At 37.4% G+C, this 23,469-nt stretch overlaps 1 protein-coding gene across 9 annotated transcripts in view; it reads right to left on the reverse strand.

The window, feature by feature from the left end:
* Positions 1-23,469, reverse strand: part of TRPM3 (transient receptor potential cation channel subfamily M member 3) — a 404,943-nt gene that overhangs the window by 118,406 nt on the left and 263,068 nt on the right. For all 9 annotated transcript variants that reach the window (XM_032097560.1, XM_032097555.1, XM_032097559.1 and 6 more), the window contains exons 2-6: positions 21,749-21,828; positions 20,893-21,097; positions 12,705-12,918; positions 9,555-9,679; positions 2,559-2,730 (exon numbers count right to left, since the gene is read on the reverse strand). In XM_032097560.1, the coding sequence (XP_031953451.1) occupies positions 2,559-2,730; positions 9,555-9,679; positions 12,705-12,918; positions 20,893-21,097; positions 21,749-21,828 (796 nt within the window). The remainder of the gene's footprint in view (positions 1-2,558; positions 2,731-9,554; positions 9,680-12,704; positions 12,919-20,892; positions 21,098-21,748; positions 21,829-23,469) is intronic.

A 23,469-nucleotide genomic window follows, 5' to 3' on the forward strand; every position in this document is an offset into this window, starting at 1 on the left:
AGGGACTGTCACTGTCCTAGTCTATTTGAAGGGAAAGCTATTTTCTGTGTCTTCAATATGTGAGAACAAGTTTAAAGCTTCCCTTTGTGAACAGCATGTGACCCCAAATATCCAGGAGAACTATCACTGCACTGTAGAAAGACATAGTTAAAGCAAAGGAAAATAAGTAAGAAGAAATGACAAGCCTAGCATGTAAAACTCAGGCAGGCTTAAAAATAAGAATAAAATCTACTTTCAGCACTATTGGCTAGGGACAGGCTGTGAAATAGAAAGTTACCCATTGTTTACTAGTTCTTAAATCTGTTCTGTTTGCTAGAGCAGACTCTTTTTTTAGTGATTAACTAAAAATTGCACCCTTTCCTGACTCTTCAGCAAAGAAAATTGTGACTCTGTCAGTGTTTTCCCTCATTCCACATGCTTACAACTGGAATATAGTAAGTAATGACATACATGCATGGCTGCACAGACTCCCATTTGGATAAAAATCCCTTGGCAGCAATGCCCTGTCACGCACAGGATGGAGGATCTACATTGCTCTGCTATAAATAAGGGTAAAGGAAAGCATCGGAAAGTGGCCATCTGTTTAGCTGACCCAGCAAGGCAGGTGGTCTTTCTCACCCATATGGCTAACTTCCTATTAACTAGAGGGTGGGCAGGACTCAATCACCCTCTTTTAAAGCAAAGAAAAACAAAACATGGCAGAAACATTCTGGATGTCACTGAAACAAGATGTACAAATCTCATCGGCAGTCTTCTTTTTGAACAATTTTTTCACATTTCTATTTTGAGGAAGTGTTGTGAGATCCAAGTATCTTTGTGTTTATAAGACAGAGAGGGAGCGAGTTGTTAAATGGCAGAGAGTTTCTGTCACAGAGGAAAGTGAAAAGGAGAATGCTTACTCTTGTCTATGTCTGGGGTACTGCAGAAAGAAACCAGAAAAGAGAAATCCTTCCTTTTTTGTAATTGAAGAAGTCGGGCAAGCATTTGACTTGAACCACCAAATCTGGAGTTCCATACATCAGTCACTTTTCAAAAGATAAGCCTCTTGACCAAATCTGAATTAAGTCTTTCTAAAGAGATTTATTTTTTAAGATAAGATTTTGCCATCAAAACGTTGTGCTGTAAACTGTAAAAGCTCACATTTTTCTCATAAATGCCTTCAAAAGAATTGCTATTTATGCCACAATTTCACATAGTTTCATGACACGCCATTTTCAAATGTGCATTTTTGTTGCTGGTTGAGTTAGGATTAGATTATACTATCTTCATCTGCTAAGGAAGCTCCTAGGCATGCACCCACTGCTTATGAGGCACACATTTTGTGCATATCTACATAGTGCTCTCTGAGAACAAGCAATATAAGTCTGACATCCTAAAAACAGTAAGCCTGTAGTGCCTGTAGTTCATGCAATGGTGTTGAAGGCTGTAAATGGCACATCATTTCAATTTAAACAAAGATTATACTAATCATGCAGAAAACTTTATCAAGCATGAAGAACATACTAGTTTATATTCACCCCATTGGTTCTGCCTGTAACTCCTTGTCATCTGATGCCTGAGAGCTAAATGCTTTTCCTAGTCTCATTCCAGTTTCACATGCCTACGTCACAAAAAGTTTCACCATTCCTCAAAACTGCATGTTTAAAGAGAGTTGTTGCACAGCAGAAAGGCTGTGCATATGATCACTTTTGAAAAACTCTATCTGTTTTCATTCTTAAAGAAATCTTATGGAGGTACAACCCTGACGTTTGTGAGACCAAAAACAGAATTGAAATTAAGTCCCCATCTCAAAGCATGTGTACACTACATCAAGCACGTGTACACTACAGAGATAATTATACTAACATTGAGATATCATATTTTATTTTATCCAAGCAGAAATGCTTATTCAGGTGACTATTCCTTTTTTTAGGCAGGAAAGTGATACATGAAAAGAAAAAATATAACTTTGAGAGAAAAACTGAGGCTTCTGTCTGATCATGATGTGATATCATCAGGATTGCAAAAGGTGAAGTGAAAGGACCACCTAACCTCATACTGGTTCTGGCTTTGGCTAATGACAGCTCCCTAGGAGAAACTAACAAGCAAAGTGCAAAGGTATAGTAGCACTTCTACGGAACACTCCCACAGCCAAAAAATATCAGTGGCTCTTCAACCTACAAAACATTTATGAAAAAAAAGCTCTCCTTTACTTTTTGTCACCCTTTTCTTTAACTGTATTAGTTTCACCTTATTCTTTAGTGAATGAAGGACAACCTAACTGTACACAGTTATATGGAAGAGAGGCTACCAAAGACGTAAGTGGAATCTGAACCTTAACCAATACTGCTTGAAACTTAGCAGAAACAAATCCAGTTATTTGTGCTGTGCCTCTACCCACTGCACTCTAAAATAAAATTTTATTAACATTGTTCATCATTATCTGCTTTTCTTAGCTCATGCTCACCATAGACAGTAGAGCTACTCCCCCAAATATGCAGAATTATTGCTTCTTTATGCTGAGTGGTTTTTATACAATTGCAATTTTAAGCAAGAAATACAAGCAACATGTTACTCACTCGTATTTATCTTCTGAAGTGAAATGTGCTTTTCCAGGTGTCTACGAAGCTTCACCTCTGCTCCATATTTACCAGTAGTACCATTGTCAGCCAAAATGAAATGAGAATGCATGCTGTTGAGCACTGTCAACTTGCTCATGGGATTGGACATTGTCTGGTATGGTCGGACCACCTGCATTTGAATGACAGAGGAAAAAGAAGGTATACTAAACAGAAAAGAACCTCTGAACTAAATCAATTCAAGATACGAGCTGACAAGATGAAACAAAAGAAAAAATCAAAATTACAGTACTGCACTTGAGCATTACTGTCGTTTATGTGTACAGTAGAAAATGACCTTAACACTGCTCTCTCAGATGCAGACATGGCTTAAAGGGTTTTCTATGGTAACGTTTCAGTAGCATCAGTGTTCACTGTTTCCTTTTAAAATCCAGCTAATGGTCAGTGGTTCAAAGGTCTGGGTGACTACACACACACACACACACTCTGTATATCCTGCGCGGTGCTGACAGAGCAAGAGCATTTTTGTAAAGTCTCACCTTGCTCTGACCAAAATCTTTGACTCTCCCTTCACAGACCCCCACCCAGCCTCATGCCTCCAGTGTTGGCTCATCCAGAGCCACCAGCACTGGAGATACTGTACGGACACACAGGTGAGTTCCACTCTTGCAGAGGTGTACACATGATATTACACCACATTTTCAATTTTCTTGGAAAAAAGTATTGGCCCACTCCATGCACTAGTAAAAAGGCAGTCATTTGTGTTCACAACAGCTTTAGAAAGTTTCTGTTCAATGGGGAATTTGCTTCACTTCTTTTATTTGATTTCATCAGGAGAAACCGTGCAGCAGACTGAGTAAACTGCCACAGAGTTACCCCAGTCATATCCACCAGACAGACCAAATAGTAGCACTGGGCTGCATCAGGCTGTCAGGTGCTTCGGTGGGTGTCTGTTGACATGAGTAAGACTGTGCTAACATGGCAAAAGAAATGGTGGTGTGTCAAGGCATCCTGGCTGATACTTCAAAGGTTTTCTAGCAATACTGTTCCCTGCCTTTCTGCTGTTATATCTTGTCTTTTCGGAGAGATGTAACTGAAAATCTGAAAAATGAACTCCTAGATGAAGAAATTCTGTAATGTCTTGTTAGAAAACTCAACTGGGCTATCCTTTATCTGCAAGGAATTTTCTTCAGAGTTCTGACATTTTTCATTTTTCAGGTCTTGTGCTTTTAATGCACAAATGCATACACTCAAAATTTGACATAAATGCTTCCAGACAGAAATATAATAAGTTATTGATTTATTCCTAAGCTTTTCTCCCTTTGTAATTCTAAAGAGATCTCTGAGACATAATTCTTTAAAAATAATACATGTTAATAATAATAAATGTTAGCAATTCTTTAGCCAGAGATCTCCCTTTATACATAATTTTCACTTGTGAATGTCTGCCTAACTTTGATCAACTTTTAGCTGGCAAGAAAAAAATCCACAAACTTCTTTTGCCGTTATAAACTGTCATGCAAAGGGTACTCTCTAAGCTGTTCATCCTGCGAAAGGGAGGGAATAGTCTGAGAAGACCTAGAGGGCAGCTGGCCAACAGCAAGGCAGTGCACTACGTGAGAACAGCTCTGGCTCAGATTTCTTTTGGTGCCTCATTCATAACAATTTACTCTACATGTGAGTATGACAACAAATATCAGTACACTGCTGGAACATGTTTAATAGCTATCTTCTACAGATACAGAAACCATGTACCCCATGCCTCTGTCAGAAAGAAAAGGAAGGTTCTTTCTCACATCCCTAAGAAGCAAATAAAATCAAACTAAAACTGTGCAGATCTTTTAAACTGATAACCACCCTGTCTCTCAATAAATGGACACAAGCAAGGTCTGACAGCAGAGGAATCCCTTGGGTTGCCCGTTCATTGTATGATTACAGGTTGTCTTGGGGTGACCTTATGATGTGTATCCCATATTGCTGCCTATGCCCAGAAATTAATTCCTGTGCCTTTCTATGCCTCTAAACTGAGCCTGAGAGGAGGAAGGAAAAAACTGAGCAAAACTTTTTCAAAGCAGTTTGCAGCTTGCTCAAGGTCACACACAGATAGCAATTGGTTTTCCCCACTGCGGCAGGGGAGGGAGGAAGCACCCGGCTTGCTGCGCCCAGGACAGTTTTTTGGCCAGTGGTTCAGCTGCTTTTTCTCCGGAGAGAGACTGAGAGTTGAATTTTTCCTTCCCTGGAATTTCGGATTTTTCCCCTTTTCTACTGGACTGCTTGATTTCTTCAACCTCAGAGCACATCGGGAGGACTTTCCACCGGGCACAGAGGGCCTGGCCCTGGGCCAAGCCCCAGCTCTGAAGAGACCAAAGGGAGGAGTCGAACACTTTCCCAGGTTTTTCTCCACAGCGAGAGATTTTATTATTTAGCATTATTTTCCTTTTCCGTGTGTTTGTTAAATAAATAGTTTTTATCTCTTTCACTTTCCTTTGAGGAAAATTTATTTTCTTCCCGAACCTGGTGGGGGAGGGGTGGTTGTGCCTTCTCTCAGAGTATATTTCTAAATTTGGCCAAACCGGTACACAGGCCACTGTGTAGGCAATTCCACTGACAGGTTGTGGTTTGTTCCTCAGAGCCACAGCTCAAAACTCTCTAACTGTGACAGCTTGATCTGCAGTTCTAATGAGCTGCAGTCCCAAAGCCTTCATATATTGACTCAGTAATGCTGCTGCAGGACAGATTAGAACACTAGCCTATTAGAAGGCTTTTGTTCTGTGTTTAGCTACAAGGGGAATCACATTATTAATAGATTTTATGGATGTGAAAATGAGACTACAATTATTTTCAATTGAACTGTTCAAAGCATGCACAATTCAACATCTGAATTTTTTTTTAACAATAAAATTTCTCAAACCACACTGTCAGACTCTTCCTGAGAATAGGATAAGCAAAATCTTCAAGAAGGCAAGAACATCCTAGGCTTTGAGGCTACTTCCTTGAGGTTACTTGCACTTCCACAACAGTCAGCAAATCTTTGATTTCTGACTCTTGTAGTTTCTACTCTGTTCTTTTCAACCCCTTGCACTTCACAGGCAAGTTAAATAGCTGGAAAAAACTTTGACTTTAAGCTGTCTTACCCTCCTCTTTTTACAGCCATAGAATCATACGATGGTTTGGGCTGGAAGTGACCTTAGAGACCATCCAGTTCCAATCCCCCTGCCATGGGCAGGGACACGTTCCACTAGACCAGATTTCTCAAAGTCCCATGCAACCTTGCATTGAGAATAGAGAGAATAGGGAATAACGTCCCTTGACATCTTCTTCTGCAGAGCTGAAAGAAACAGTTTATGCTCAAGACAGTCCCTCCAAATACAGTTTAATGAATGCAATAGCAGCTGTGCTGTGAAGCAGTACTCCTGCTGTATGGGTTGAGGGCATTCTGCCAGTAGGTGAAGGGCTGGGCTGACCCCAGTCCTTGCCTTTGCACCCTGAGGTGGCAGCAAGCTTGAATGAGAAGCATTGTTCTGCTTAGATTCCCTGTGGGCACATGACACTCAACACAGGGACAGCACTTGAAAAATCTCTCAGGGTAACTCACCATGACAACGAGCAGGCAAGTGCCATGTGAACCAGTGCATGAATCTGAGCAGTCTATGTGAAGGCAAAGAATTTGAGACAAACTGTGTGCTCAAAGTAGTTATGGAAAAAGAAAGAGATGCATGCTTTGCTTCTCAAAGAGTAGCAGCTACTCTTTGAGCAGTTGTTCAAATCGAGCCATCTGTGCAGCCTCGTTGCTCTGGAGCACACCAGGGAACAGAATAGTTCCTGACTTAACTCAGAGGGTCCTGGAAATACCGCAGTCCAAATTCTCCATATATGCTACAAATATGCCAGTCCTCCTCTTTGCCCCTGGTCTCCTACTGAGGTGACTTGGAATTAAATTCAAATGAGGACTGAACAGACCCTGGAAGTAAAGACATGCACGGTACAATGACTTACAAAGAGTACTCCTTTAGAAGGGAGAATGGTTCTGTAGGTAGGAAGAAACTTGTTTGTAATCACAGTTTTCTACTAGACTGAGCAAGCCACTTCCTCAGTTTTATCAGAAAATATGGGGAAATTAGGCAACTAACTCCCTTGTGTCCTCTGTTTTTAAATTAGAATCTGAGAGTGTTAAGAGTTGCACTGTTTTCTGCTATATTGCTTTTATAGTACTGGAGTAAGACATGTCTCTTCAGGGATATTTAATCATCACAATATAACAAAGAGCAAACAGCAATAATATTTCCTTTGACTTGGTCAGTTTTCTTTATGCGGAAAGCCCCTGCAATTGCCCAAGGCTGGCTCATTTGGAAGGGCTGGTAAATATAATTAAACCCCTCAGCCAGGACTGCTGGATCCATACAGGCCAGGCACAGGCTGAGGCATTAGCAGAGGAGCACCTCTGCCGAGCATGCCTCACTCGCCACGAGGCACAGGGAGGCCACATGCACTGGGGCATGTGCAATGGCCACAGCTCCCCCTGCGCACGCCCTGTCCCTCCAAACCCCATGACTATGACAGTCTTCTGTGTCTATCTGATGCTGGAAGGGTATGTTTTGATAACTTTTCAGTTCTGATCATAATTTAACTAGACATAGTGCATATAGGCATAAATCCACATTAATGCTGGAGTTCAACAAGTCTTTTACTACTGGTTGCCTTTTTTCCCCCCTTGTATAATCCTTTGTGGCCTTTGCTTCTTGCTTAATGATGATTCATTTTACATGCTTATGGTGCTATTTACATTTCCCCTTCTCGGTTCATTTCACAGCATTCACCTCTAATGAGACAGTCAATACAGCACACTTTGATTTTTAAAAAGCTTCCAAAACAGCTTCTTCACCAAATGCTTCTAAAGAAACTGCATGCATTGAATAAGAGAGAAAGCCCTTTGAGGCATAAGTAACTAAGGAAAGCCAGAGGGGAGGGCGGGAAAACCGTGAGAAGGAAAAGTTAATTTTTGTGAAGACTCTTACTAAGAAGATTTAGTGACATAAATGGCCTACCTCAAGCTGTATTGTATTCTGTTCAACATAGTTGTAAGGGCTTTGTGATTAATTAGAGGGTGAAAAACTTACAAATATTTCAGTGGACTAAGGTCTTCATAAAGCAGCATGATGATGCAATAAAGTGGAAGACAAAATTCGATATCAGTAAGCATAAAGCGGTATCATTACATGCGCATCAGAGATGGATAAAACCAGAAGTGCTTCAGCATTACATCATGCCACTGACCAATAATTTTATAAAACTATTAGGGGGAAGGAGGTTGAGAGGAAAAGGTTTTTTTTGTCTATCAAAGGTATAATTGAAAATATTTTTATCCTTAGTGATGACCCTGTAATTGTAACCCTACTGATAAAATTGTGTCTGCATTAATAGAAGACCTTATCCAAATTAGTTGTAAATTCATATTAAACTTGTTTCACTTTCTGTCTGAAGATCAGAGTAAGTATTCTTTCTTGATTTAATCAGAAAGTTCATTTTTTAAAAAGTTGCTTTTTTTAATAATAAAATTACCATACAACTTCTTGGTTTCCAGTTAAATTGGAATGATATTTAGAGGAAAGCATTAATTAAAGTAATCAGAAATCGGAGGAGCCATTCCACTTGGCTGGAACACCTGGGAAATCAACTTCTTTTTTTAGCTCTTTCTGCCAAAGAAGGCTCTAGATCCCCTTTAACAGGTGGTGACTACCTGAAAACAGAGGTAGGTAACTTTCCAATGGATGGAAAAAAGTAATGAAGGAATAGCAATGTTCCAAAATTTATGGCTAATTTTCTGGTTTTTCTTGACTTCTTTGTTCCTGCAATGTTTCCAGAACCCTGTGCCTAATCACTAAAGACTGTTTATTTGAAAATGATGTGTTCGTTACACTTCTTTAAGAAGATACAACTCATTCTTGTGCTTAGCTGTTTCTGCTAATCACTTTCTGCTCTGCACCTCATAGCTCATTAGTGGCTCAGAATTACTGTGGCAAAGTCCCATCCCGCTTGTTTGTGCGTATTAGAGTCCAAAACCCCATGCTAATACAGTTCCCCCTAACAGCTGTACTTTCATAGTGAATTGCAATGAACTGCAGTTGGATAATTTTCTTCATAATCATTGTAGTTCCTCTGACCTAACGGATACTTGAATCTTCTTCCCCTTCCCAACTTGCTCATGGATACAGAACATGCAGAGAAGAATGGGTTAGACTAATGAAGACAAGAAACAAGTTCTTTTGTAGATTGAAAACTGTATCTCTTATAGTTAGCCACTGGTTCTCAGTCAGATTTCTTAGGAATGAACCAGATGTGAGAAAAAAATGGGTTCAGAAAAGCTTCAGGTAATAAATAACCAGAATAGGCAAACTATTAATGTATTTAAAATCAGGGGGTTAATCTTTCTGTTTTACAGTATAGTTTTAAAAGAGAAGAAAGGTGTGAAGGAATAGGAGAAACACCAGCCCCATTCTTCAGGAGGTGAATTATTTGAAGTCTGCTCTTACCTACAATACCCAATAAGACCTTTCAAAATTGCATCAATAAAAAATGTATGGGAGCAGATATATTCTAAGGAGGATGGTCTACAATTTTGAGTTTAACCAATGCATCACATTGAAGTTATTGTTTGAAAATAAATCAGACTTCAAGTTTTGCAATCAGTGTTTTCTTAAGCACTCTGCTGGGTTCATGAAGTTCTAAGGATGAATCTTTGATATATTTTCAATATAAGAATAGCTTTTAATGAATTTTCCTCATAATTTTTTTTTAAAGAACATTGAGTGCAGGAATTTTTATTGTTGCCGTGTCAAAACCTGCCATCAACCCTAATGAAAAACCTGTGTATATATTGATTTTTTGCTGCAGACAATAATTCTAAGAGGAATTGCTAAGTGAGGGATGGAGAGGACAGGATAAATAGCTGGAAGACTTATAGATACTGAAGGTCATCTATATTTATATCGGTCTTACATCTTTGCCAATCAGATCCTCCTGATTTTCCACAATGCCCCAGGGAGCTATACCGATGGTGCAGATCTTCCCTCGAGATTTTGAGGCATGATCTTTCAGGGCATCTCCAACATGCCGAATGACCCCTGGCAAAGAAACAGCATAAAACAGAAATTCATAATTATGTCTTTTTTGTTCATTATCATATGGATTTAGTATAGACTTGTTTTTAGGGAATACCTATGCCTATCCTTACAATTTAGTAAAACTATGAATACATTCCTGTTTATTATAATTAGAGTATTTCTGTGAATCCATTTTATTGAATCCAAAAATTAATAAATGAAGTTTTAAGAAAAAAATACACAGCTCTAGAAAGAAGAATAGAAATGCTGACGGTTGACTGCAGCTTACTTATCTGCACTTGTGCTTACACGTGCATGCAAGCATTTGTGTATTTCCAAGCACAGAAGGAAGCATAGGAATTAACTGTGCTCCCCACTCCCCAACTCCCTCAGAAGTGCAGCTTGTACACAAATGCTCCCATCAAGGATGGAAATGTGAAAACATCATTATGCTACTCTGTGATGAAGCTATTTTGCCACTCTTTCCGAACAAACTCAGTCACCTGAGATAGCTTCCAGCAGAGTATTAGAACCCACCCTGGGAATCAGTGAGAAAACAGAAACTAGTACAGAGAGAATGACTGCTCCAAGCATTCTTCCAAGTGCTTCTTGCTTGCCCTAGACCAGCTTTGGCGGTCTTTCAGTGGTACCTCTGTGCAAAGGACAAGTGTCATTCCTCCTTTCTTTTAATACAATAATCTTTTGAAATATGTCTATCAACAACTGTTTTTAGGACGTGGCTGCACCGAAGCAGACCCGTTGTTTGCTGCAGATATTATCTGATTCTCAGTTACTGAGTTTCCATATTGCTCAAATTTCACAATTTCATGGTGACTGGATAGAAATTACAACAGTCACACAATTGTTATGATTTTGGTTGTAGTTTTCTGAACTGTAAATGACCCAAGTAAGAAAACTCCCCACAACCTAACAGATCCTCTAAGTCATAGAGTCTAGTATTCTTCCTGTGGTGGAAAGTTTAAAAAAAACCCAACCTTGTACCTGCCATGAGCTAAAGCCCAAAGGTTTTAAAGCAGAAAATCTGTCCAGACTGCAAAATTTCCTGCTATTTAGAATAATCAACTTTCAGCATGACATGAATATTCAGAAAAACAGCCATGTTTATAGCCAGGTATGCACTGTCTCTCCCACATCACTGATTCTCAGTCCAACAGCAGTTTTTCAGGACTTTTAAATTATAATTTTCCTAAAGAGAAACCAATTTAAAAATTCATCTTCAACAAAAGAGACTGTATTAAGAAATTCTCAATTTTTATGATTTCACAAATAATTTTCAGCTATGCAGTTTGAAAACCTAGTCCTGGAGCAATCGACTGCTTTGCTCCAGAAATTAAAGACAGTGAAAGGTTACTGATATTTCAAAACTGCTTCTGGAATTATATGTTTTTAAAACAGCAGAGAGTCACTTGAACTACATTTTTTTGTCAAGTTTGTTTCTGATTACAGGAAAAAGAGTCCTTTTCAACAGTATTTACGATGACTTCCCTGGTACATTTGCACTGTTTTGGCATTTGCAACTATGATGATTTGAAAAATGGTAGGAAGCAGTTGTGCATTTGCCAAGTGTTATAGTCTGTCCTTTAAAAAAAAAAATATCTGTAGTTTGATTTCTACAGTTGCTGTGGTAATCCACTGCATGAGGTGTACTACATGTACATTTTTCTGATGTACTTTTAACATAAAATTTACATCTGTCTTTGCCATCATCACGACAAGAGTATCTGACAACTAATATTATTACCACCGCAGGGCACAGATCAACATTAACCTGATTTTATTCCTTCTTTTGAAGAGAGGTGGGGCATATTACATTTGCATCTATTTATCTAACAGTCCAAACATTTCTCTTCTTTGCTTTCTTCAGGCATCAAGCCTGCCAAAGTTCAGAAAGTGTTTGGATCACACTCTGAGACACATGGTCTGATTCCTGGGGCTCTCCTGTGCAGGGCCAGGAGCTGGACTCTGATCCTTGTCGGTTGCTTCTAGCTCAGCATATTCTATGATTCTGTGCTACTTATATAGCTGCTGTGATAAAACTGAATATTGTTTTAAATTTGATGTGCTCTGGATACCAAGTCCAGGACATCTATTACGCATTTATATTCAAACATGTAGGAGTTGATCCAGAATGCACCAAAATTAACACACAATAGAATGATTACATTGTTTTCCAGAGACAGCAAGAAGATATACTCTTACTAAAGTAAAAAAATTATAGCTTTGCTACTGCAGCAAATGAGAGTAACATAGGAATTTACAAGCTCATGTCCTAGCCCAAAACTTGTTGCAATTCTCTCTAGCAGAACTTCTTCCACTTTTCCCTGAATCTCTCCTCCTTTCTGCCTCCTTTAGGGAGGGTAACAAAGATGTCAGTGCCAATCTTTTTGTCTAGGAACCTATGTTTTGCAGCTTATTCCCAAAGCATACATGCTGTCGTCCACTAGCAGAACTGGGCCAGCCGCTATCTCTAGGACACCTGTTTGGTGTATTACAGATGCTCTTTGACTAGAAATGGCAGATATCCCTCTTGATGAAAATGCAATAGCAAAAAATTAGGTTGATCTCTCTACAAGTAAGGAAAAAGTTTCACAACACATCAAAAACCCAGAACTTTTTTCCTTTAATAATTTGGGTCACCTGATTAAATAAAATAAAGGTCCTTTCTGGATGAAAGTGTTTTCAGTTTTGTAAAATAAGAGTTTGACGACTTTGATTAGTAGCCCTTCCCTGCAGCTTACAGTTGATCTTACAAAGTCTTCCTTGGTGATATACTAGTACAATTGCCTCACAGGAGGGTTTATTTTCAGCTCCACAGTGTGCTTTTCATACTTAGCAAACTTTTTATTCTGTTTTATACCAGCTGCCAGGTTGGTATGAACTTGGCATTTTCTTGTTTTCATATAGTACAGGAATTACTAATAAAATAAAACACAGAATGGCTTTCTAATCCCATCATTCTTATTTTTTCTTTTTGTGATGAAGTCTCCTAGATGCCACTGTGCTTTTATTTCAATATTGCTCTTACCTGTGTTTACTCCTCCAGTGAATATCCATGCTCCAGTTGTCATAGCAGCCTTAATAAGGCCTTTTCCAAAGACTTGCTTGAGTTTTGGCTGAAGTTCAAAATTCTGAAGGCCCCCGTGCACAGAGATGAGAAGTTTGGGGAGCTCAAGTTGCCACTCTTTGGTCATCAGATGCAGAAGGAGGTCAGGCTTTGTGTCAAAAGACACACGCACATACTGCAGAAACAAGGGCAATAGTAGAGAGTAGAGAAAAAAAGATTGGTTATACCCACTGGTTTCTAATGTATGTGATCTATGTCCAATAGATCACTGAAAAAAGGCAACCTTTATGACAAAAACAGTAACTAATTGCTAGCCTGATGATAAGTTTCCTAGTTAGAAAACTAGGAATAATGGAACACTTGCAATTCACAGGCTGCATAATTTTCTTCATTTAGGAAATTAAGACATTGACTGTTTCAAAATCCTTAGCAATGCTTGAAAGACTAATGTCTACAATTCATAAACACAAAAACTGGACGAAGAATGTAAGAGGTCTACCAAAGATGACTTAGGTAGTCAGAGCCACAGCTGTGTATTTACTTGTACCTCATTTTCAAATTAATGAAGTCAAACCCTCAAAAGGTAAGAAAAAACAGAAACAAGCTCAGTTCTTCAAGCACACATAAGTGTAAACAGAGCAAGACTATTAAACTGGTGCTTTTCAGATGAAAGAATGTACAATTGAACTAAGTACAATTTGTAAAGGTTCATGATCTTGCCTTACAAGATCCTAAAACTGCTGTGAAACAAATTAATGCATTTCCAGTTGCTGGCTGTTCTGTGCTATGTGTGCAGCAATTTGTGCCAGGGGAGATCATGCCCATCTGTGTGTGCTCAAAGATAACAACTGCCTTCAAAATTTCTACAGCATTACCATGTCGCACAAATACGTGTCTCTCTCTCTCTCTCTCTCACAAGCCTTTCTCCTGCTCCTTCTGTTGCTATTTCACAAAACCTGTGACAGGGCAGGTAATAACTTTTTTGATTTCTAGTTACATAGCAGAAATAGGAAAAAATTCTTTCTATAGCTGCTAAGATCTGAAAGGATCCTCTTAATAAAATAAAATAGGTTACAGAAAGCACTCATCTGTCAAAATTCTGATTGAATCAATGCCTGTAGAGAAACTTCAGCAGTCTTTCCCTTGATGGGTTGTCATCACAGACATCAGGTGTATACTCCTTTCAGCCCGGTATACAGGCTTTCAGCCAGGCTTTCTGCCTGAGGAATACCTAGTTCTAACTTGTTTATTGTAACATGCCAGGTAGTATAATATCCATACATATTATGTAACCATTTTGTCCCTTTTTGACATGTCCAGTCAGTATTTCTAGCCAAGAGTTTGTTTTTTTTTTAGTAATATCGTAAGATAATAAAGTGGATTCCTTTCTAGCTGAATAAGAAATAAGGACTTGACATTTTCCAGAGGAAACTGCTAATAGACAGGATTTTTTGCAAGAATGGGTTGTTGCTCAGGGAACATCCATTGTTAACATTTCTGGAAGCAGAAGCCTGTTTGCACAATTAGTTGGGGGAGCACAGGCCAACCGAAAGCTGAGCAAGAACTTGGGAATGTACATTCACCCCTGTGCAGCAGTAATGTTCTCTGCAGCAGCCAGGCAAACCCACAACAGCTACTGGACATAGAAAATGCAGTATTCATGTCTGTCAAGCTGATTAATGAACTGCCTTCTAAGTAGCTGCTCAACCAATTTCCAGTGTGGGATAAAATCTTGTATGGCACTTGATCCCACTGACCAGATTGAGACATTAATAGTTTTTAAATTGGGATTTGAGGGTTGTCAAAGTTTTAACACACCAGAGGGGGCATAAGAAGAATGATCCTTATTCCCTTTTTAATGTCTTAAGGGAGATCTGAGGTTGCAAAGGGCAACTGGAGGCATTCATAACCAACATCTTTCATGGGGCCTACATGAAAACTCTGCTGGTCAAACTTGGAGTCTTTCGTTTGGAATCACTGGTACTTTACTCTATTTTTTGGTGGACAGACTGTGAGTCTTAAAAAGATAATTAAGGTGAATTCATACTGGCAATGACCATAAAAATATGTGAAAAACATGCCATTGCATCATCTGGGATGATACTAAGATGAAGGCACAAATGGCATCAGATGTGTATTATCTAACCTGGACAGTGATTTTTTTTTTTTGGATTCTTCAGTGTTTTTTTTAATACCTCAAAACGTGTGATTTCACTGTCCCTGCCTTCTTAAGTCTATGTATTACTCTTCTTATACATGAAGACCTCTGAATTCCAATAAATACAAATCTACAAGGTGAAGCAGAAAGTTAGAAGTATTTTCTTGCATTTATTTGAAATGTAGGCATCTTTTACTAGAAACAACTGCTTGCTCTGCAGGCAAACCCCTCTATATTTAGGAAAATTTTACTTTACAAAGTGGAAATTTAAGGAAAAATAAATCTCTAAGGTTTCTTTATGTAAATTAAAATTTACATCAACAGAGGTAAGATTTACTGGTTTAGAATTTTTTGGCAATGGTGCCAAACATGATTTTTTCTTCTGTTCATAGCATTCAATTTTTATGACTATTTGAAAAATTTTTGCTCTTACAGAAGCAATTTTTGGAAATTTTGGAATACTTGAAATCACTCTTTTTCTATTACTTAACATGTTAGCTAGTAACTAGAAGAGAATTCTTCCGTCCTATTTTTATGAATCACGCCTTTACAGCCGTTTTTGTCCATAATAAAAATTAGTTTCTTCCAATACCGTAACAGAATATTTAGCCCTATCAATTTTTGCTTAGATTGTTACTGAGTATTTCTGCTGTTCCTGAATTGTCTTGTGATAGCCTCTGGAGGCAGATACAAAATTTAGATCTAAGCCAAACCACTATGCTGCTGTGCTATGAAATTCCATGCCTGGTGTACCTGTCAGCTGTAGAAACTCTCAGCTCTAATGGGAAATTATTTAGCCCTTTCTTTACGGGAGAAGTATATGGATAGGATGCAAGAGTTCAGTTTTCATGTGTCAGCAAAGCAGGGCAAGCTAGAAAGCAAAAGTACAGTTCTGGATCACTAAACTTACAGGCTGACCTGACTGACATCAACACAGAACGTGAAATGACACAGCATCAAGCTGGAGCTGTAATGCCCATTTGATCCCTAAACTAGTACAGTAGTAGTCAGCAAGAGTGCATGTGTTGCCAATTGTTGCTTCACTTTTTTTGTCATGTGTTCTCTACAACATACCTGTGCTCACCATTAATCAAACAGCCAGACACTTCCAAGCTCGACTCCAGTGCCCTAGGGCAAAAGTAAAAGTTCCCGAGAAGTAGAATTTCTATTCTTTACTTAGGCGCAGCTGTCTCATTAAAGTACTTGGTGAATGATTGCAGATGAGAGTATCAGTGAATAAATTAAAGAAACTCAGAATTCTGTTGTATTTCTTAAAGTAAAACTATTCAGAAAACATTTTGTGACCTGCATTCTTACGTTGTTCCTGTGTTTCCTTCTTCGTAACTTAAGTATGTTTCTATCACTACAGATATGTCTTGAAATTAAAGACTGATTGCCTCAAAGTGTGATCCTCACAAAAAAAAAAATTAAATATAATTCTCACTGAATTCAACAAAAAACCTGTTACTTAGACTGAAAACAGATTGGTTCTATATAAGTTATTTCTTCTTAACACCTTAAGGCCTAATCTAAATTCCACAAACACTCAGTGAAAGAACCCTTATTGATTTAAATGGGCTTTGGATAAAGATTTTTCTGTGTTATTTCCCCTTTTTCTCCATGTAGAACACTGTCTTTTAAATTCTGTAAATATTTTTAAAGAATTAATTTACTATCACAGAAATAGTATTTGCTGCCTTTTCATGGTTTATGCAAGTTATAGGATTATCTCTTTTTTCCTCTCAAAACCCCTGATGATTTTAGGCATCCTTTTTATGCAGTTTTTATAAAACTCAATGCATTTTAAACCAAGAAAAATACCTTTTTCTGTGACTGATTTCCAAATGTCCTTAATAAAGTTTTAAGGACCTGAATATTAGCAATTTTGTCCAAATAACTGTTAATGTTCATTGGAATTTTCTACTGATGTTCTTTCATGTTTCCATGCACCATAAGAAAAGTTAAGCAGATAACACTGATGTAAACTTCCTTTCTTTTGCAGCTGCAAACTTATTTTAGGATTTTACTCTGCATATGAAATGTATCATTGAAATGCATTCATCTAGGAGGAATCTATTTAACTCACCAAAGGCTTTTCAAACAGCCATCTTCCATTTAACTCTGAAAACCCATGATGAAAGAAATTTTAGTTCTGTAAAGAGCAATCCTTTAAAGAAGTTTATAGACGATCCCACCAATTAATGAATAGGCCCAGCAATTAATGAAAGAATGTTAAGGTTTTTTGTGTATGTGTGTGTGTGTGTGAAGACAGATAGTGTATTAAAAAAAATGGGTTTAGTTTGGTCACAAACGCAGCACAAAATGCATCACAGCAAGATTGTCTTAATTGTTACACTGATGAACAGAATATACTTAAAAAAATTCAGAATATTGGTCATAATTGGAATGGAATAACTTTAGTTTGATTATTGCTTTCTGACTTAAAAAAATGCTAGTACATATTTAGATGAACATGTTACTTCTTAAACTGCAAAGAGCCAACTAGTGCAAGCAGATCATATTTTATTAACTTTCCCATATTTTTTTCAATTTTACTTGCAAAAGCTATTAGTAAAATTTATGTATACCCACATCCCTCTCACATCTTTTTACAGGTGTTAAATTCGAAAATCTGCTATAAAAACAAAATAAATGCCAGCAAGCAAAATTGTTAATTGCATTTCTTACATATTAATGGGATGAGTCACTTGTAAAGAAAATATGAGATTGACAGAGATCTAAACACCACAGGATCATGATCATCTGTGGTTACATGAAGACTGAAGGAAAGGCCTTTTTAGTAACTGATCTTGTTAACCAGTGTTACCTAAGCTCAGCTATGTGTTTCTATGTAATTTCCTGCACAAATTATTGAGCTATTCACATTATTGATTTAAGGAGGATAGTGCAGCTGCACTGAAGATACTTTAACAACTCCGCAGCATTAGCAAAAGTCATGCTGTTTGGGAATTTTTGTTCCATGTGACTGTGGAAATGAAATTAATGGCCCAGTCAGTTCTATTGATAATATGTAAGCCTACATCTTTGCTGTTTTGTTCCAAATCTATTCTATTATGATTTCAGTATAATTTTCATTTCCACAGCTAAAGATCTGATTGTTATTGTCTGGTGGCAACTGATATAATATTGTATCATGAAAAGTAATTATACTTAGTATACATTTTGTATTAAAATCTAATTCTTTAACTTCAAATGGAGAAAATAATTATCTGTCAATTTTACATGCACTAATCTGTTCCATTAATTGACTCCTGGTTTTCCGATTATAAATCTGAGGTTATGGTTCCTATTAACAAACCCCACCTAATTCTTTGCAGTCTGATTTAGAAAAAATTAACAATTTTGCTGTTAGTACAGACCAAGAAAATACTGCTCAGTTCGGTGTTTCCCTTGCTTAGTAATTGTAATATGTGGGCATCCATTTCAGGAAATAAAATAGAGAATAGGTGGAAAATTTAATGCCAAATTCTTCCCGTGAGGTTTTCCTTGATTTGGTCAGCTTGCCAAATCTTGCTGCTTTATAAGGTTATTTTATTAGCCAGTAGGCACAATATAAACCTGCCACGACTGTCATCAAAATCCAGCTTTCATTCCATATTGTTATTTGGTAGCCAGTACCTACAAAAGAACTAACACATTTTTAGAAAGGAATAAATTTATCATGTTTTCTCCCCTTTATCTTCCTTCCCCTATCCATGCTGATCAGCTGCTCTGTGTTTGGATTCGAGAATGTACCGTCAAACAAGAATATTTCGAAGTACTACTATGTACTTGTTCCTTATTTTCAATATAATGTCTCCTTTTTCCTTCCTCTGCTGGCAAAGTTGGTTGGTTTCTTTGATTGAGCAAACTCTTGGCTTCAACAGAAAGCTTTTGATTTGTTAAGTTTTAGTTATTGTAGGAAAGACCTAGTACCCAGTAAATGCAAAGATAGGAGTTTAATTTTCTAATAATAAAACTGCAACAACTAGTTAGGCAGCTTTTTGACTACAGTTTACCCTAAAATAATGTTTGGGTCTGAAAATACAAACACAAGGATATCTTCATGCTGCTTTCTGTGGCAAAGACATTATAAAAAACTCTTTAATCTGTTTCCATTTAAATGGTTATGTAAGCCTCCTTATTTGCATTTTGGTCTAATGAGAGGTATTTTTCTCACTGGTGGTAAGCAAGCACAACACTGATTCAAGAGATATTTACTGAATTATTTAATTTGAAGAACTTTTCTCACTAGTGGGATAATCAAATTTCTGGAGATTTTACAGATTTTTTTAATTAATGAAGAATTTAATTTTTTCCCTGTTTTGAGTGGGGTTTAATGATTACAAATAGATGGCAGGTGCAACTGTCTTCCTGATTCTAGTCTGTCAAAATAAATCTGGAGTTTTTCCAGCAATAAATTAATTGTCTGTATTCATACCTAAGTTTTAACTTGTTATTTAGATTTCTCAGATTTTAAGTCCCTTTTTTCCCTTCTCTTTTTTTCTTTTTTCTAAATTGTTCATGGTTTCACTCCTGACTGCACTCTGTGACAATGTTTTTCTTTCCTTTATGCTGACTTCCAGTTTTATCTCCACAGTTTCACCTCAATTGCATTTCTTTGAGCACACAGTACATATCTTAGAGCATGACCTGTCTCTTCCAGCACTATGCCAGGGCATCAGAATCCCAGCAAAGATCAATCCTCTAGGAGTATTGGTGTCAACAGCTTCCCTAAAACCTTCATCATTTTTTGGGTCTCCAAGACCACTTTTGTCTGGGCAGGTCTGTTTATTGCTTTATAGCTATCTTCAAGAGCATCACTGAAAAAGTTCTAGTGATTATCCCTTCTCATAAACACAGATTCTATGCAAAGTATCCATATATGGTTAATAACATTCACTACTGTATCTCTGGATCTCTGGCCTTGCAGATTTTTAGGTGATTGGTTATCAATTGAACATATGATGTCTGTGATACTCTGAGAGAAATTACCTAATTTTCTGTTTCTTGGTGCAGCAGTGCTTTTTCTTTTATCAAAAGAAGCCATCCATCTGCACAAACAGAACCATCCATTTAAGTAGTCACTCCAACAACAGCACCTGTGTACACATCTGAGGAAAATATTCTGCTCTTGCTAGCACAGGACCTGAGATTTTCATTGTCTCTAATCTCTGTTCTTTATGACAGATCTGAGACACCTGTTGGGAAGAATTCATGCACAGAAGACAGTACTGGATTGCTGGGTAGGTTATTCAGCAGAGCGCCCAGGAGTTCAGCGTCTGCCCTCACTGCCAAAGCAGTGTATTGGCCATGAAGTGCTAGGCACAAACTCACCTGTCGTTCCCAAAGATCCAGGTTCTGCAGTTCAGATAGGGTCAGAGAGATTCTTCCTTTAATGTAATATTACATAGGAGAAATACATGCATGGGTTAGTGTGTGCTCTGGAAAGGTCTCTCCAAGTTAGTGGAGCAAAGCCTTCAGATCAATACACTTTGGTATCACTCCATAGGGATGGAGAAACTTCTTGCTCAAGGGATTTCCTAGTTCTTAGACTAGACATTTCCTGGGGCCTCTTACTTCACTGAAATATGAACCATGAGTCTAATTGGTCTATCTTCTGATACATGTCTGGAGGAATATTAAAAGGAATTTGGTATGTTTAAAATCTGTCAGTTTTGCTGACACAGCCAGCAATGGGAAATCATACCTGAATTAAAAAATTATTCAGAAAAAGAGGAATGAGTAGCCACTAGAATAAAATTAAGACAGCAGCACATTAATGTGTCTTCAGCCTTCATAAAGGTAGGTTCTCTTACACAGTGCTCCAGCTCTTACAGTTAATTTTGTTCACCCACTCATAAGAACATACATTCCGGTCTTATGCTCAATAATACTTTAGCATGAAGTTAAGAAAGAATTCTGTTCATTCTTTATGAATGCTTACTTTTATCTAGCAGCATTATTTATCTAAAAGAAAAATACAGTTACCATGGCTTTATTGGAGTGGCCTCCTCCTTGGAACTCAATGGTTCCAAAAGCGTCCGTCGGGCTGAGCTGCGTGTGCTTGCTGATGGACCACTTCTCCGACTGGATGTCATTGCGAGTAAGCCTGGTTTCATTTTTCTCATTCTGAGTAACGGAGGCGCTCGGAGGCTGTCCAATGTGTTGACCTGTTAGACGCCCACAGCAACACCTATGACATTACACAAACAGAAAACCCAAGTCACGTGCGTGTATAAACTAAACAGGAAAACAAATTACAAAAAGAACCCAACCCCTTTTCAAATCTGCTGACTCCTTTCCCGAAGCCTTTGTGTATGGAAACAATATAGTACACATATTACCTTTTTTTCTTTGTCTTGTTTACTTTGGACTCTCCTATATTTCAAAAAAAGTCATGCTTTGTTCTAAATATGTACAAAAAGAAATTAAAGAACACCTTCTGCTTTCTTCAGGTAATATCAGGACAAGTGATCAGCTTTTGCATGGATTAGCATGTACTTTAAATTGCCAGTCTAATGCATCTACTTTCTTTTGACAGTGTGGTGTGTCATGCATCCAATTTAGGTAAATATTCAATGCACTGAATATTGAACTAAGAAGGTAAGAAAATTAAACACAGATGCTAATCCTCCCTTGATTTATCTTTTTTTTTATGAGGTAAGTTTTGAAATGTAAACTAATAATTCCCATAGGAATCCATCACTCCAGAGGTAATTCAACTACCTTCTGAACATGTAAGTTTACAAAATACTTATATCCATATCCCCTGTATGAATATATATAGACACAGAGACTTTTTTTCAATCAACTTTCATTTTTCATAGCAGTAACATGCAATTACCTATGGGGGTCTTTGGTGCTGGGTATGATATGAACACATTCTCTCTTGTAAAATGCTCTTTCTATCCATGATTTCTGTGCCTAAAAAAGACAAAGGAAATACCTTGAGCTGTGTTTGCTTATTATATACAACTTACCGTACAACTGTAGAAAAACTTCAAGCGTAAGAGAAAATTGCACTGACTCTTCAGCTAAGCAGGGCATATTTTGCAGAGAGCAAACATTCTGTTAGAAGTATGGTTCCCTTCCAGAGCTAAGGACCCAACAAAAGCTTTTAATAATGTTCTCTTGTTCACTAGCCCAATGACCTTGATGCTGTCACCTATATTCTCATAGCAGAGGAAGGAATCCCTGGAGAAGAATCAACTCAAACTCTAAGCCTTTCTCCATAGCAGAAAAGACCCTACACATATGCAGTAAAAACCCCTCTGTTTCCATGCCAGCGATACAACTAAGCCAGATTTAACTAAAAAAAACCCCACAACTGAACCAACCAAACCACCCAATACATTTTTACACAAGCACTGAGAGTGTTGTTTAACACAGAGGCAGAAACTACAGTTTCTATGTGGACAACTTAATTAAAAAGAAAAAAAAAGAGAAAGGTCTGTTTCTGAAACAAGACACAAAAAATTTTAATACTTTGGAACAGATGACTGGCAGGTAGTCTCTAAAATAGTTCAGTGAAGCTATGGTTGTTCATAACACTCAAGATCGTCCATCACTTACAGAAAAGCAAGAAATGTCCCTCAGCATTGTCTTAATTGTCAGATTCACAAGAAATCTTTTTAAACAAAAAGAGAGATGGGTAGGAAAGAAAAAGGGAAAAGACAAAAACAAACACAAAACAGGAAAGAAGAGACTTTCATAGTTCTGAAATATTTTTAATTATCTAGGAAATCCTCACTCCATATAATATGAGTTCTGGCAAGCTCCCTAGAACATTGACAGAGATAGAATTCTTTTATTTCTTTTAATAAGGAAATGAGTTGAAGCTTTCCTTTGAAAATTCATTTAAAACAGATTAACATAATATGTTTAAATAATAAAATTACCCACTGAACTGCACAGCATAGACAGTACTATAAACTGTGAGCTATGTCAAAATTATCTGAAAATTAAGTAATGTGAAATGAAGTTTAAACACTTTAAAGGAAATATGAGCATCTAGCCTCTATGAAAAGAGAACATTTGAAATTGCCTATGTAACATTACCTAGCTAACTGATGTTACCTTTTACTATGTAAGAGTATATAAGTATATAAGTAAGGGTATGTATGTATTACTTTTACTAACTAAAGCTACATCACTATCTAATGTTACCTTCTTGTCAATTCAATCTGTATCTCATTTTCCATGTTTAAAACCAGAACCCTCTGCTTCTGAAACTTGTGAAAATCACTGTGAACTGAAGAAATTTCATGGAGTCAGTGAATGTCACTAGCACAAACTATAAAGTACCACAACAAGAATTTCTAGCTACATCTACAACTTACCAGTCCCAATATATAGAATTTATTCTTTCGCTTTTTACACAGAAAATATTTCTCTGCTTGTTCTAGTGGTTACTGGTGCTATTTAACAATATTTTATCCTTGGTTTCCTTGCTTTTTTATTTAAAAAATCTGCTAGACTTCATATTTTGCAGGCATAGCAGATACCTAACATCACTTTTACAATCAGAAAAAAAAGTCAGTTAAAACCATTAAATAAAACTGTATT

The sequence above is a fragment of the Corvus moneduloides genome, chromosome Z (genome assembly GCF_009650955.1).
Source record: "Corvus moneduloides isolate bCorMon1 chromosome Z, bCorMon1.pri, whole genome shotgun sequence".
Classification (NCBI taxonomy): domain Eukaryota; kingdom Metazoa; phylum Chordata; class Aves; order Passeriformes; family Corvidae; genus Corvus; species Corvus moneduloides.